Consider the following 15,521-nt stretch of genomic DNA (forward strand, 5'->3'; position numbering starts at 1 on the left):
TGTGTGTGTGTGTGTGTGTGTGTGTGTGTGTGTGAGGAAGGACATTTAAGTAACTAGGAAGGAGTTAAACCTTTGGATTGAGATTTGTTCTCTGTAAATATTTTGAGGAAGGAGGTAAGTGTTTCCCATGGTGCACTTTAGCCAGTTCTATTTCATCAGAGCTCTCCCTCTCTGTCTCTCCCGCTGTATCAACACGTCCACGTCTATGTATCAACATTATGTCCACTATCCGCCTGCCACTTCCTTCAACCTCTTCCTTTGTTTCTTCTCTTTGCTCCGTCCAGGCCACTTCACGGCCATGGTGTGGAAGAGCACCACCAAGCTGGGCGTCGGCAAAGCCACCGCCTCGGATGGCTCTTCTTTTGTGGTGGCCCGCTACTTCCCAGCGGGGAATGTCACCAACCAGGGACATTTTGACAGCAATGTCTTGCCAGCCAAAACGACCACAGCTACCCCCTAAAGACTTACTCACCTTAACAGGCTAATTGCCCGGGTCTACAGAGAGGGCAGCATCAGGGAGGATTTGCCTTTGCCCTTATAGGTTCCATGACATGCGTGTGGTGTGACAAGCCGTTTTGGAAATCTGCCCGGTGGATAATGTGTTGATGTGTAAATAAAATGTAGAAGATAAGGCACTAATGTTTGACTTTACTGATGCAACGCTTTTTGTCTGTTGTATCACTTACCATTAAGTGAACAGTGTATTTCTAACATTCAGATGCATATACGCTAGAAATATAAGAAAAGTATAAATAGGATTTCATCCAGTGAAGGAGAAATGTGGCTATTGAGGAATCAGGACTATTTGTCTACATCTAAGCCATACTGAAAGCCACTGCTCTGAAGCAGAGCCTGACCAATAAGCACCTTAATAGGTGCGTGTTTAAATATTCTAACTTGTTTTATACAATAAAGAAAGTTGTTTTGACAAATGTTTCTCCTTGTGTCAAGTGTTTCTGCTACATTTCATTCCACCATAGCTTATTGGATGTTAACAGTCATGATTGTAGATGCTTATGTCTTCGGGATTCTGTGCATGAGGGAAAAGCTTCAAATATTATTTTACTGGGTTTGTGGGTGAGCCAGTATATTTAGTACAAGGTCCCTGGAGGCAAAACCAGGCACCTCAAGTCTTGAAAGAATGCAGACTTTCGAACAAATGCACTGATGCACATGGAAAGGATGGTTCCTAGACTAACATGACTGTAAACGTCAAGGCACACAGTGCTAATATGAGAGGATAAATAACACAGTATTAATAACAGCGGCGATGTACAGGTTCTAACAGACTTTATTGAGCAGGTACTAAGGATGCAACATAGCAGCGATACAGGGGGGTGGCGTTAGGCGTGAGTAGGGGGAGAGGGGGGCTTCAGGACCCCACCATCCCACCCGCTCACATGGTCAATTCCTGCAGAAAGAATAAACAAAGACATAAAAGAGGGTCAATTGATATACATCGAAAACAATAAAGGTAGTATAGAAAAGAATCAAAGTGAGCTGAGATAATGCAGTTCATCAGAAGAATGCTGCTTCAGAATGACTGGTATCGCGCCCGAGCATGATGGCACAAAGTGAAATCCCGTGAGCCACTGCTGCCCCCTGGTGGACCTCGCGCAGTACTACAGACTGAGTATGCATCATTTGTCACTTGTCCTCTATCAATGCCCTCCTCTGAGTCTCCTCTGAATCATTGTTTTTGTTCAGTGTCTAACATCACCTCCTCCTCCTCTCCTCCCCCCTCTGCTCCTCCTCTCCTCCCCCCTCTGCTCCTCCTCTCCTCCCCCCTCTGCTCCTCCTCTCCTCCCCCCTCTGCTCCTCCTCTCCTCCCCCCAATGCTCCTCCCTCCTCCCCCCTCTGCTCCTCCTCTCCTCCCCCCTCTCCTCCCCCCTCTGCTCCTCCTCTCCTCCCCCCTCTCCTCCCCCCTCTGCTCCTCCTCTCCTCCCCCCTCTGCTCCTCCTCTCCTCCTCCTCTCCTCCCCCTCTGCTCCCCCTCTCCTCCCCCCTCTGCTCCCCCTCTCCTCCCCCCTCTGCTCCTCCTCTCCTCCCCCCTCTGCTCCCCCTCTCCTCCCCCCTCTGCTCCCCCTCTCCTCCCCCCTCTGCTCCTCCTCTCCTCCCCCCTCTGCTCCCCCTCTCCTCCCCCCTCTGCTCCCCCTCTCCTCCCCCCTCTGCTCCTCCTCTCCTCCCCCCTCTGCTCCTCCTCTCCTCCCCCTCTGCTCCCCCTCTCCTCCCCCCTCTGCTCCTCCTCTCCTCCCCCCTCTGCTCCTCCTCTCCTCCCCCTCTGCTCCTCCTCTCCTCCCCCCTCTGCTCCCCCTCTCCTCCCCCCTCTGCTCCTCCTCTCCTCCCCCCTCTGCTCCTCCTCTCCTCCCCCCTCTGCTCCTCCTCTCCTCCCCCTCTGCTCCTCCTCTCCTCCCCCCTCTGCTCCTCCTCTCCTCCCCCCTCTGCTCCTCCTCTCCTCCCCCCTCTGCTCCCCCTCTCCTCCCCCCTCTGCTCCTCCTCTCCTCCCCCCTCTGCTCCCCCTCTCCTCCCCCCTCTGCTCCTCCTCTCCTCCCCCCTCTGCTCCTCCTCTCCTCCCCCCTCTGCTCCTCCTCTCCTCCCCCCTCTGCTCCCCCTCTCCTCCCCCCTCTGCTCCCCCTCTCCTCCCCCCTCTGCTCCTCCTCTCCTCCCCCCTCTGCTCCTCCTCTCCTCCCCCCTCTGCTCCTCCTCTCCTCCCCCCTCTGCTCCCCCTCTCCTCCCCCCTCTGCTCCTCCTCTCCTCCCCCCTCTGCTCCTCCTCTCCTCCCCCCTCTGCTCCTCCTCTCCTCCCCCCTCTGCTCCCCCTCTCCTCCCCCCTCTGCTCCCCCTCTCCTCCCCCCTCTGCTCCTCCTCTCCTCCCCCCTCTCCTCCCCCCTCTGCTCCTCCTCTCCTCCCCCCTCTCCTCCCCCCTCTGCTCCTCCTCTCCTCCCCCCTCTGCTCCTCCTCTCCTCCTCCTCTCCTCCCCCTCTGCTCCCCCTCTCCTCCCCCCTCTGCTCCTCCTCTCCTCCCCCCTCTGCTCCTCCTCTCCTCCCCCTCTGCTCCCCCTCTCCTCCCCCCTCTGCTCCCCCTCTCCTCCCCCCTCTGCTCCTCCTCTCCTCCCCCCTCTGCTCCCCCTCTCCTCCCCCCTCTGCTCCCCCTCTCCTCCCCCCTCTGCTCCTCCTCTCCTCCCCCCTCTGCTCCTCCTCTCCTCCCCCCTCTGCTCCTCCTCTCCTCCCCCTCTGCTCCTCCTCTCCTCCCCCCTCTGCTCCTCCTCTCCTCCCCCCTCTGCTCCTCCTCTCCTCCCCCTCTGCTCCTCCTCTCCTCCCCCCTCTGCTCCTCCCTCCTCCCCCCTCTGCTCCTCCTCTCCTCCCCCCTCTGCTCCTCCTCTCCTCCCCCCTCTGCTCCTCCTCTCCTCCCCCCTCTGCTCCTCCTCTCCTCCCCCCTCTGCTCCCCCTCTCCTCCCCCCTCTGCTCCTCCTCTCCTCCCCCCTCTGCTCCTCCCTCCTCACCATGATAGCGTTGACAATGTCGTTGTTGTTGTGTTTCAGGGCGAGCACGGCCTTGGCCCGCGACACGTTGGCCTGAGCCATGACCAGCTCGATGTCGCGCTGCTCCAGGCCTCCAGCGTCCACCTGCACAGAGAGGGGCACCGTCACACCCTCACAGGGAGAGCAGCCAACGGGACGCCAGGCCCAGGCCCCGTGGGGCCAACGAGGAGCTCCCTACCTCCTCCTCCTCCTCCTCCTCCTCACTCTCCTCCTTGAGGGCCACGCTGGGCGGGGCCGGGGGGGCCAGCGGGGACGAGGACGCGGGCACCTTGAACTTCTCAGCAGCAGCTTTATGGACCTGCTGGGACAGGTCCTCGATCTGGACCAGGGGACAGACAGACCACCGGGTCATCCACTCAGACAGACAGACAGACAGACCACCGGGTCATCCACTCAGACAGACAGACAGACAGACCACCGGGTCATCCACTCAGACAGACAGACAGACAGACCACCGGGTCATCCACTCAGACAGACAGACAGACAGACCACCGGGTCATCCACTCAGACAGACAGACAGACAGACCACCGGGTCATCCACTCAGACAGACAGACAGACAGACCACCGGGTCATCCACTCAGACAGACAGACAGACAGACCACCGGGTCATCCACTCAGACAGACAGACAGACAGACCACCGGGTCATCCACTCAGACAGACAGACAGACAGACCACCGGGTCATCCACTCAGACAGACAGACAGACAGACCACCGGGTCATCCACTCAGACAGACAGACAGACAGACCACCGGGTCATCCACTCAGACAGACAGACAGACAGACAGACAGAGAGAGAGAGAGAGAGAGAGAGAGAGAGAGAGAGAGAGAGAGATAGAGAGAGAGAGAGAGAAAGAGAGAGAGAGAGAGCGAGAGAGAGAGAGAGAGAGATTTAGATAAACAGACAGACATACAGAACAGACAGACAGACAAACCTTGGCTTCTCCAAATACGATGTAGATGTCAGAGGCGGGGCTTTTGAACACGTCTGGTCTGCTGATGACAAACAGGATGCTCTTGGACTTCCTGATGGTGATCCTGGTCACACCGTGGACCGGCTTCAGACCCAGCTTGGACATGGCCTGACAACCAGGAAGGACAGAGACAGTGAGCGGTCCTAGAGTCAGCATCAGAGCAGTGTGCACGTTGTCCAAAGGTCCTCCTCTAGGGGACCCACCTTGCGGGCCTTCTTCTCACTGCGACTCTGTTTGGGTCTGTTCAACCCTTCGTCGATGGGGGACATGGACTGAAACACACAAATAAGAAGACACTCAGGCCAGCACAGGGCTGCTGGAGCGCAGAGCTGAGCCTAGGAGGGCGCTGGGGGCGGCGGTGGAGCGGGCCGCTGGGGCGGACTGACCTGGGGCTGTGAGGGTCTGCACGGCGCCGTCTCTGGACCCTCCAGCTCCGGCACGGAGCCTTCAGTCTCTGAGTCGTTACAGGAGCCCACTACAGTGCACGCACACACACACACACACACACATACACACATATACACATATACACACACACACACACACACACACACACACACACACACACACATATACACATACACATACACATATATACACAGACACACACACACACACACACACATATACACACATACATAGACACACACACACACACACACACATACACACACACATACATGTATTTCCATGTCCATGATTCAATCTTCAAGCACCCACAAAGACTTCTTAGGATAAGACGATGAGAGTTAATGTCTTATGGAACATTTTAGCAAAATGATGCATAGCTTCCAAGCAGCTTACGAGCACTGTCTAGTTAACATGTGAATTGAGTCATGAAGGTTTAATAAGGCAGTGACATGCACACATTGTCCATGGAGTTATTTTAAAACTCAGGGAGGAGACAGAAGATACTAAGAGAGCAGTGTGTGTGTGTGTGTGTGTGTGTGTGTGTGTGTGTGTGTGTGTGTGTGTGTGTGTGAGAATGATGAAACTAGGACACTATTCTGTCCCACAGGAGGTCACCTTAATATAACTACTCACAATTATTTTTGAAGGACTGGAGGATTTCTTCTGAAAACTTGTGTCGGCTGCTGATTGGACAGCAAGGCTGTCTGTCAATCAACTGTTGAGAAAAGGGCTGAATTTCCATGTGGTTGGATGATTTACACTCTTTATGCATTGAACTATGCCTGCTTCCAGCAGTCCCTCTGGCCTGGATTCTGTGGTCTTGAGGAAGAGCTACGTCCTCTTCACTGTCTGTGTCCATAACAAGACGGGAACCTAGCAGAATGGTTGGAAGAAAGCTCAGTATAACATCAGGGAATTACTTGGCCTTAGGAACCATATCATGGGCATATGGAAATCTTCAACAAACATACACTGCTGATATTTCCAAATCGAGGATGAGATAACTCTGGGTACATTTTTATACCCCCTTCAATAATTCAGATTATGTTAATCTGAAGAGATGTATTCTCCATTTAAAAAGAAAAAAAAAGCACTACTAAAAATACAATCTAAACCACTCCAGGCCTGAATAATACAGCAAAAATACAAGCAGTTGTGGCAGTGTTTAGCAGTGCAATGCCATGGGAATAATAATAATAAGAATAATAATAATAATAATAATAATTTCATACTGAATTGATGAAAACTCACATCACTGCATTGTGTAATACAATTCTGTAGGTGCGGTATTGAATTAATTGAAAAAAAACACAGTAACAATAATTAGACAACCTTTCTGTAAGCGTTGTTGGTGGAATGTACCTCTGTACGTGTCTCTTCCACTCCAAGGCTCAGCAGGCCGGGCCAGGTGACTGGGCAGAGCAGCCCCCTCAGACTGGGGTGGGGGGCCGGGGTGAGAAGGCAGAAAGAAGTCCTTCTGATCCTGAGATCCACACAGAGACTGTTGGGCTGGCGGGGACAGACTGGGAGGCGATAGAGCAACAGAAGAAGGGGCAACATAGACACTGGGACTGCTGGATGTTGTTGGTGTGGAAGGAGCATGCCTTGGCTTTTGAAGGTTGTTGTTCTTGTTGTTTTTGTTTTTGTTGTTAATAATTGGAGGAGGGCAAGAGGAGGGTAGGTTAACCCTGGTGTTGCTGACAGGAAGTGGATCTCTGTTCTGAGCCGGTGAGAGGAGGCCGTGATGGGACTCCTGGACGGGGGCGTTGAGCTCATCTTCTTGATGCAAGGAGCTGCATGGCTGAGGGGAGGACGAGAGCGCTGGTGGTGAAGAAGAGAGACGGCTGGGAGAGGACGTGAGCTCCCGAGTGGGAGAGCTGCTAATGTTATTTTCATTAATATCCTTGGGGCTTCCTCTCGGTAATGGCCTGTTATCAAGCACTTCCTGTTTCTGCATTGAGTGGTTCCCTGATACTAAATCATGGAGTTTGTCTGGAGCACACGTGGCAGATACGCTGTTTCCAAGGCTAAAAATGCACTCATCAGGACTGGAGCTGGAAGGGTCTGTTCTGTTCTGATTCCCTTCAGCTTCAACTTTTCCAGGTACCGTCTGCTGTTTGTCCGATGACACAGACGTCTTGTTTTGCTTACGTCCTTTCTTCGATTTAGAATGAGCCAGCCCCCCTGCTGGGCCCCGAGCGGCTGAGGCTGCTGAAGCACCGCCCTGGGGTGGCTCAGCATGGGGCAGAGGGCCTGTGTCTGCGTGTGTGGCTGGCTGGGGTGCTGTGTGTTCGCCCTGCCTCACTTGTTGTCCTTTCTCGGGGCTGACAGGTGGATCAGCACAGGGCTCGTGATGGGTGTGACATAGAGAGGCCTCGAAATCCTCCGGGGAAACATTCTCATCGTCCTTCTCTTTATTCACTGCCCTCTGTTGGCCTTTTCTTTTCTGTTTCTCTGTTTCATTCTGTGTCTTGTTTTTCTCCATTTTCTCCACATCTTTGCTTGTTTTTTCACACTCCCTTTTCTCCTCTATCGCCTGTTTCTCCACCTCTGGCTCATTCTTCCTTTCTTTCTCTCCATTTTTGGCTTCCACCTTATCTCTCTCTCCCGATGTACAGACACAAGTCTCCCCATCTTCAAAGGCATTTTGAGTCTTTGGTTGGCTGATATCACAGCCAAGTCTTTGGCTGATATCACTGGAAGTCAAACGACTGACAGCATCTCTTTTGCCTTCCGTCTGTAGTTTCATTTTTACTGGTTTCAACAGAGGCACTATATTTTCCTCCTCATCCTTTCCCAAAACTGCTGAAGCAGTTTCTTGACAACTCCTAGCAAGTTTTGATTGATTTAATTTTGGTTTGGAAGTGAAGGAACCAAAGGATCCTCCAATCAAAGAAAGGGCGATATCAATCTCCTTAGAGGCTGAGGGGGACTCTGTATTATTTTGGCGTCTCAAGTTTATCAGTTCTGGTGAACTGGGCAGTTGGCCCCCAATAGACATGTCAGAACCCAGTGCAGAAATGTTACAGGGACTATCACAACCATCCTCCGTTTCAGATAGGTTTAAAGAGCTGTCAGTTGGCTTTCTGTTCATGCGTGTTTCATTTGCCGTTGGCACATCATTGAGTGGAATATTTGAGGTGGACTCAAAGGTCACACTGACACTCGTGTTCAGAGGCCTTAACTCCTCTGACAAGGCATTCAAAGTCCCACTAACTGGCATCTCTAAGGAATTGAAAGCCGACGTGTTGCCCTGATCTTGTGCATCTTTTTTATTTCCTCCATCGACTGGGTTTAGATTACTGACATTATCATCCAGGAATCTGGAGCTGCCATCCTCTCCACCCCCTGCCTCTGATATCTCTTCGATGGATCTCCAGTGTGACAGATTGGATTCAGGGGCACCCTCCCCTATGAGCTCCACGTCTGCCATCCCCTCTCTCTTCCACAAAGCACTGTTGTTTTCTTTATCTCCTTCACCATCATTCTCATTTTCTCCAGAGTCAATGTCAGGTAGGTCGGGTGCCATGGCCATCTGTGTACTCTGTCCTTCTATGTTGCACATGAGCAGGCTCTCTGCCTCTTCTAGCTCATATCTCTTCCCCAGAGAAAGAGAGAGTGACCCCACAACTCCAAAGGCCCCGAGTGTCGCCCCAGGCCCTAGCCCCAGACCTAACCTCAGCCCCATGCCGTCTGAACCCCATGCCACAGCCGCAGAGTCCATCCCCCTTGCTGAAGTGGTCTCTGAGTTCTCTCTCTTAGGCGAGATGGCGAGCGGTGTGTGTGGAGAACCAAGAGCTCCTGTGCCACCCTCCTCGGCACTCAGCATGTTCTCCCTCAGGTTCTCCTGGGCAGAGTCACAGGGGCAGGGGTTCAGGACCAGGTTGTCCGGTGGATCTGACACAACCTCTGAACAGGCAGATATGGGGATGTTACTGGGGTTAGGAATTGGGTCCTTGGGATAGGAGAGAAGAGGAACACCCTTATTCAAATCATTGGTGGCGGCGGTCGTTTTCACAGAAAGGCTGGTTCCCTCCGAGCTTTCGCCCTTCAGACTCACACCCTCAGCTAAAGCATTTCCATTTTGTTGGTCAAGCTCCAACTCCCCGCGCTCCGTCTGCACAATGGGTACACTCACGGCTATTACTGCCCTGACAGATGTAGGACTTTTCTGAGTCTCTGATTTGGATGACAAAGGTCTTGCTATCCCGGCAGATTGTTGTTTGCTCTTAAATTGAGAATGTCGAGGCTTGATGAGCAATTTAAATGAGTCTCCCTCGAGTTCATCTGTGGGCTCCTCCTCGGACACACCACTTCTCTGCTGGTCCCTCTCGGCCCTAATGTGTTCATGCAGTGATTGCTCTTTTATCTCTGTAACGGTTGCTTCTGGTCTGACTTCCAGAGCCAGAATTTGATTGGGTTGCTCTGCTGTATTCTTTTGAACTGTGACAGAAGGGCAGGATATAGCGTGAAAACAAACATTAGCAGGATTAGAAGCAGCTTCATGACGTAAAGCAGAATCAACAGGAGGGCTGGCAACATGGGTGGAACCACATGCATCTTTAGGCTGGCTAGGGGAGTCTGACAGCCCCGACGAGATCTCCATGTCACTCTCACTTCCACTTGGGCTGTGAGAAGATGGTGGTTGATCAGGGACAGGTTCAGAGCCATGGGGTGGTTCCATGTGATGAGATAGTTCATCTTGGCAAATTTGTACCTCCAAGGGCTCAGCTTGAACACTGACAGACTGTTGCTCATCTTCTGGTTGCACGTTATTGCAGTTTGCTGCATCTAAACATCTGGGCTCAGGTGACAGGGCATGCCTCTCTGTACTGTACAGGCGCTCATCCTCCTCCCCGTTGTATGAAGCAGAATCTAATGAGTCGTCTGTGTCATCTGGATAACAAAATGATTCATCCAGGCCCTCGTTGATGGATGTCTCCGATAACGAATGAAGGAAAGAAGCAGATGTGTCTTCCTCTGTTGGATCCTCCACTGCTTTACCATCACACTCCTCTTCAGCCACATCCACGTCATCTTCCTCCTCTGCCACCTTCTCCTCTACCTTAGCCTCAGCAGCCTCTTCCTCTTCCTCTTCATAATCATCGTCATCGTCATCCACATCTTCAACATCGGCTTCATCCTCTCCGGCAGCATAAGCATCTACATCCTTTTCTTCGTTGTCTTTTTTCACTTCTTCTACTTCGGTCTCCTCTTCTGTTGGGAAGAGGGTGATTTCCATGGAGTCAGCCTGGAAGATAAGGCTTGTGTGAAGAGGAAAAGACAGCAGTGAGGCCGGAATCATCCTGTCCTCATCGGGCTCATCATTAGTGTAGGCCCCTGGGAAGAGCATGAAAGAATTGGAGTCAATGTCGCCAAAGGCCTCAAGAAGGGGAGCGCTGTGACTGATACTAGCTGAGGAAGGGGTGGCGGTATCTGTGTCAGTGCCCAAGACATCGGAGGCTCGCTCTAGTTGCCTGACCCTCTCCATGGCTAACTGCTCTATGTATGAATAATGTTCGTCTGACCCACAGGCCTCTAGTTGCAGCTCAAGGCCTTCCTGGGGTAGGGTAGCTGGGTACTCTGCTCGTCTCACGTGAGCATCTTCCAGTAGACAGAGCAATCCTTCTGAGCCGACTACATCCTCTTGGGAGTCGCTGCTCCGCCCACTACTGCTCCTGCGAGGCGAGATGTCCTCCGCCATCCAATGGCTGTGAGAAACCACTGGATGTGAGCAACTACTGGAGCCCTGGACCTCCTCGCCTCTCCCCGCGTCCTCCTCCTCCAGAATCACTGTGTCTGATAACCGAGAACTCCTACCAAAGATCTCTGATGTGTACAAGCAGAAGGCTTCCCCTCGCTCCTGCGCCTGCTCCCGCTCGGCGCGTCCTCGTGAGCGCTCCTCCCCGGCCTCGTCGCCGATCTCTGACAGGGAGCTCACAAAGCAGGCAGGGGCCTCCGAGGCCTCCTCGCTGAACAGGAGGTTGGGAGAAGGGGATGTGGAGGAGGTGTAGGAGGAGGTCCAGCTACCTCCTTCCGCTGTGACGTAGGAGCCGGAGGGAGAGGTGAGAGGGGAGCACAACTCCTCGCTGTCTGAGGGGGAGCCTGGGGAGAGGGGGTAGACAGGGGAGCCGGGGTACGAGTGGTGCTTCATGTGGGAGTGGCGGGCGGTCGCCTTGATGGGAGTGGAAGGGGCAGTGTAGTAAGGGTCGGGGTCAAGGAACGTGGGCACGCCCACTCTCAGTGGGTCAACAATATAAGCTGGCTCAGAAAAGGACAACACCACTGGATAGGCGAGCTCAGGAAAAGAGGCGGAAGGCACTTCATTCTGAGAGGGGGTGCACCCCTCCCCTGGGTTCTCACCCGCTGGGATGGATTCTGCGGATGAGGAGGGAGCAGGGATGAGGGTTTTGAGGAGAGGGGAAGGGAAAGAGTTTGGAGGTCTCTCCGACCCTTTCCGCTGAGCCTCCCCTCTCGTTGGGCTCTGGCGTTGGCTCTCTTTCTTTGCAGCGTCCATTTGGGTGTCTGTCGTTGGGGCGATTTGGGGAGCTGCAGCATCTGGGACTCCAGGCAGGGGAATAGCTTGTGAACTTGACGGCCCCTGAGTCTTCCCTTTCTGGGTCTCAGACGTCTTGAGCAAGGTCTCCTGGCCCATGACCACCCTTGTGTCCATGGTATCTGGCTCCTTGTAGTCACTTTCGACCTCAGAGCCAGTCAGAACCTGGGAGCAGGTCAGAAACAAGTGGTTGAAGTAAAATATCCTGCTGACATGACAGACAGAATAAATCTCACAAAGCCTATTGATAAGATATGATAAGAGAGACAAGTCCAAACATACAAACACACAAGAGAATGCACCTCTTTCTCCTCCTCTCACACTCACACACACACCTTGATTCTTTCCATCTTCCCAGGGATGTGGCGGCCGCAGGGACCATGACCGCCCAGCCTCCCGGAGAGTCTGGCTTTGTTGCCGTGGCGATAGTCAGAGCCCTCCGGCTGGGGTCGCAGGGTCACAGAGTGACTGGGAGTGGCACGAAGTAGACGTGGCCCAAAAGGGGAGTCGCACACTGGGAGTGGCTTCTGGGGAGTGCTTGGAGATGGGCTTGAACCACTGTCGCTAGGGGTGGAGACACTATCGCTAGGAGTGGAGCCACTGTCGCTAGGGGTGGAGCCACTGTCGCTAGGCATGGAGTCAGTGGAGGGATGTCTCGTCATGTCTGAAAAACAACACATGGTGCACAAAATGAACACATGCTGTACTAACCCTACACTATGTGTACGTTAGATGGTTTTCAACCGTTACCCTGAACCTGCTTCTGAGTGCCCTAGTGTTTCTTTACTTTAGCTTTATTCTGTCATTCTGTAAAACCTGCTAAGAAAAGTCCCCCAAGTATAACTGGTCCATTCAATACTACTGTCGCAGGCTCTTTGACACACACACAAATAATAATAATAATAAATTATTAACAGGAAGGGTAAAAAGTGTATCTTTGAATTATATGCGTACTGTTTTCTAATTATTGGCTATTAACAACATAGTGACAGTGTCAGACCGCCTTAAAGTGATCTCAATAAACCGAGCTGGAAAGCTAGCTTAACCACACACACACACACACACACACACACACACACACACACACACACACACACACACACACACACACACACACACACACACACACACATGCACGCAGCCGGGTCGGCCGATAGTCATCATCGTCTGGTAGTAGCTGATGCTTGCATCTACAGGCCAGGATGGACTCACAGCGTCAGTAAGAGGAGAGCAGGAAGAAGGGAGGGGGGGAAGGGAGGCTGAGGCTAATTATCTTTAACGAAACCAAGACATGAGACCAGAAGAAAACCGGTGAGGGCTCTGAGGGATCAAGGCAGAGGAGTTACTGTACATTAGTCCATTAGTAAGTGATATCCTGATTCCTGGCAGAGCAATATTTGTGTGTGTGTGTGTGTGTGTGTGTGTGTGTGTGTTTGTTTCTGTGTGTGTGTGTGTGTGTGTGTGTGTGTGTGTGTGTGTGTGTGTGTGTGTGTGTGTATGTGTGTGTGTGTGTGTGTGTGTGTGTGTGTGTGTGTGTGTGTGTGTGTGTTTGTGTGCAAAGTCATACCTTAAATAATATTACACATACACATACACACACAAACTAATCTATCAGTTATTGCATTTACCTCCACCTCCAGAAGATAATGAAATGGTAACATTAAAGTGCATATTGTGTATCGATACATAGATACAACTCAAGATACAAAGACTAGTGGGACTGACGTGAAAACAGCCTCTTAATAGCAAATCAATAACAAAATCACATAATATATACAACGTACATATCTTGGGAAAGACCGTGCCATTTTTCAAACACAACATCAAAACAATCATCATCCCTGCAACCGCGTGGCGCTGCAAGCAAGCGCCCACGCACATCCCATCTGAGTGACACTATCACTACGTTATAGTGGAAGAACTGCAGAATGCATATTGCAGGTCTTCTCTCCCTCTCTCTTTAGTTTAGTGTATCTCCTCTGGGAGAACATGGGACGTGACGTCGAGAGAGAGCGAGAGCGAGAGAGACAGGCCGCAGTGAGCTGCTAGGTGCAGCTGGGGCTGCGTCACAGAGGCTGCAGCTCTGGCCTGTCCCGGCCCAACAGAGAGCCTCTATCTCAGCCGGGTGGACGCTCTCTGTATTCTCTTTGTCTCTTTCCACCTCTTATGTTCTTTCCTTTCATCACATACGACACCATGCTAGTGCCAGAAGCAGGCAGCGGATACACAAATCCAACCCATAATAGTCCACGGAAAACCGTCAACACAGTGCCAGAAGTACATTACAACTTGGTACGAAACAGTCTACCATGGGGAACATGTATAGGAATATTAATGTGCCTTTTTGTTAGATACACTCCTTAATTCAGCATATATTATTGTTATTAATTATTAGATTACTTTTATCTTATATTTTGTATTAACAGGCAACCTGTCTCATCAACCCTCATCGCATCCCCCAGAAACCACAACTAGAAGCACAGCAATCCTTCAACACGCAGCAGTCACGACGGCGGTCCAGTGTATGGAATAAGTGTGTATGTGTGTGTGTGTGTGTGTGTGTGTGCATTTGTTTATCTGTGTTTCAGCTCTGTGCTGTGTCATGTTCCTGATGAGCTGGATGGAAAAGGGAGGATCCAGCACGGATGGGGAGGGGGGAGGGCAGGAGGAGGGGGGGTGGGGGCCGTGCGGGAGGAGAAGGATGGAACCGGTCAGGGGGTTTGGTGTCGGGGAAGAGTGTGGAGGAGGGGGGAAGAGTTTGGACTGGGTGAGAGAGAGAGGGAGAGAGAGAGAGAGAGAGAGAGAGAGAGAGAGAGAGAGAGAGAGAGTCGTTTGGGGTTATGGCTTGTTGTAGGAGAAGAGGAGCACTACTTGTTTACGGATAATTTGGTTTGACAGCCATGAACAGAAAAGCTTTCCAGCTAGCGGCCGAGTGCTCAGGCTTAAACTGAGCGACTAGGAACTGTGAGAGAGAAGGAGAGAAAGAGAGAAGGGGAGAGAGAGAGAGAGAGAGAGAGAGAGAGAGAGAGAGAGAGAGAGAGAGACAGAGAGAGAGAGAGCAGTTTAGTGAGGATAATATACAGCTGAATCATGGTTCCCCTCCCATGTCAGCTTGTACAGCAGGTCCTGCTGTGGCGCCGTCCTCCACATGGATTAAACATGCTCATAACCTCGCCTTCTCCCCTCTGGCCGACCCGTCCCCGTCCTCTGTCCCACGGCGCTCCCCGCTGCTCGTACATCACCGCTGCGTCTCTAACCTTCGCTCATTCTCTCTCTCGCTCTCCCTCCATCATATCATTTTTGCCCGAACACGACAACCTCTGCGTCTCCTGCCTTCTCTTCTCACACACACACACACACACACACACACACACACACACACACACGACCTACCTGGTCCAGGGCGTCGTGTGGCCTCGTCCCCCTGGTCCTGGTGCCTCGCAGCGGGGACAGATCGCTCAGTGCTCTCTCCCGGCATGCTCCCTCTCTGGCTGTGATGCAATAATAAACCACACAGGCGGAACAGCCAAGGTGAACAGGGAGGGAGGGAGGGAGTGATGGAGGAAATGAGAGAGAGAGAGAGAGAGAGAGAGAGCGATAGAGAGAGCGAGCAGGGACCTGAATGCTCAGCCACCTCACTCTTTCCGGCAGCACGTGTCTGACTTCATGGCTGTGTGTACAGAAAACGATGGCGAGAGAGAGAGAAGAGAGAGAGTGAGGGAAGAGAAAGAGAAAGAGAGAGAGAGAGAGAGGGAGGGGGAGGGAGGGGGTGGCTGTGTTGCTGTGTTGGTTCTATTTTTTCTCTGAGCGGTTGCTGATGAGGGGGGTGTTTAACATCGGCACAATACTCTTCTCTCTTTCTGTTTGTGTAGATTCTGAGAAAACACCAGCATTTCCTCTCATCACCAATTACTGCTGCTACACCCTCCCCTCCTGCATTCACGTCTCCATCTCTCCCTCTCCCTCCTCCCCACCCTTTCTCCCCGTGCTAGGCTATGACTGGATCCTGAGGGATGATGTCAGCAGATTTGCGCTGCGCTCA

At 52.4% G+C, this 15,521-nt stretch overlaps 2 protein-coding genes across 2 annotated transcripts in view; one reads left to right on the forward strand and one right to left on the reverse strand.

Moving 5' to 3' along the window:
* The window catches only part of glipr2l (GLI pathogenesis-related 2, like), a 7,033-nt gene extending 6,101 nt beyond the window's left edge, over nt 1-932 (forward strand). Inside the window, exon 5 of the mRNA XM_084471818.1 lies at nt 285-932. Coding sequence (XP_084327944.1) covers nt 285-460 — 176 coding nt within the window. The 3' untranslated portion in view covers nt 461-932. The remainder of the gene's footprint in view (nt 1-284) is intronic.
* A 464-nt stretch (nt 933-1,396) lies between these two features.
* nacad (NAC alpha domain containing) lies at nt 1,397-14,957 on the reverse strand (the record flags this gene model as incomplete). Its single annotated transcript, XM_084471843.1, has 11 exons — nt 1,397-1,411; nt 3,501-3,623; nt 3,718-3,858; nt 4,474-4,620; nt 4,716-4,784; nt 4,899-4,987; nt 5,557-5,796; nt 6,286-11,301; nt 11,515-11,644; nt 11,815-12,143; nt 14,873-14,957. The coding sequence occupies 11 exons, from the start codon at nt 14,955-14,957 to the stop codon at nt 1,397-1,399; spliced, it is 6,384 nt and encodes a 2,127-aa protein (XP_084327969.1).
* Nucleotides 14,958-15,521: the final 564 nt, after the last annotated feature.

The sequence above is a fragment of the Micromesistius poutassou genome (genome assembly GCF_964030765.1).
Source record: "Micromesistius poutassou genome assembly, chromosome: 8".
Taxonomy (NCBI): domain Eukaryota; kingdom Metazoa; phylum Chordata; class Actinopteri; order Gadiformes; family Gadidae; genus Micromesistius; species Micromesistius poutassou.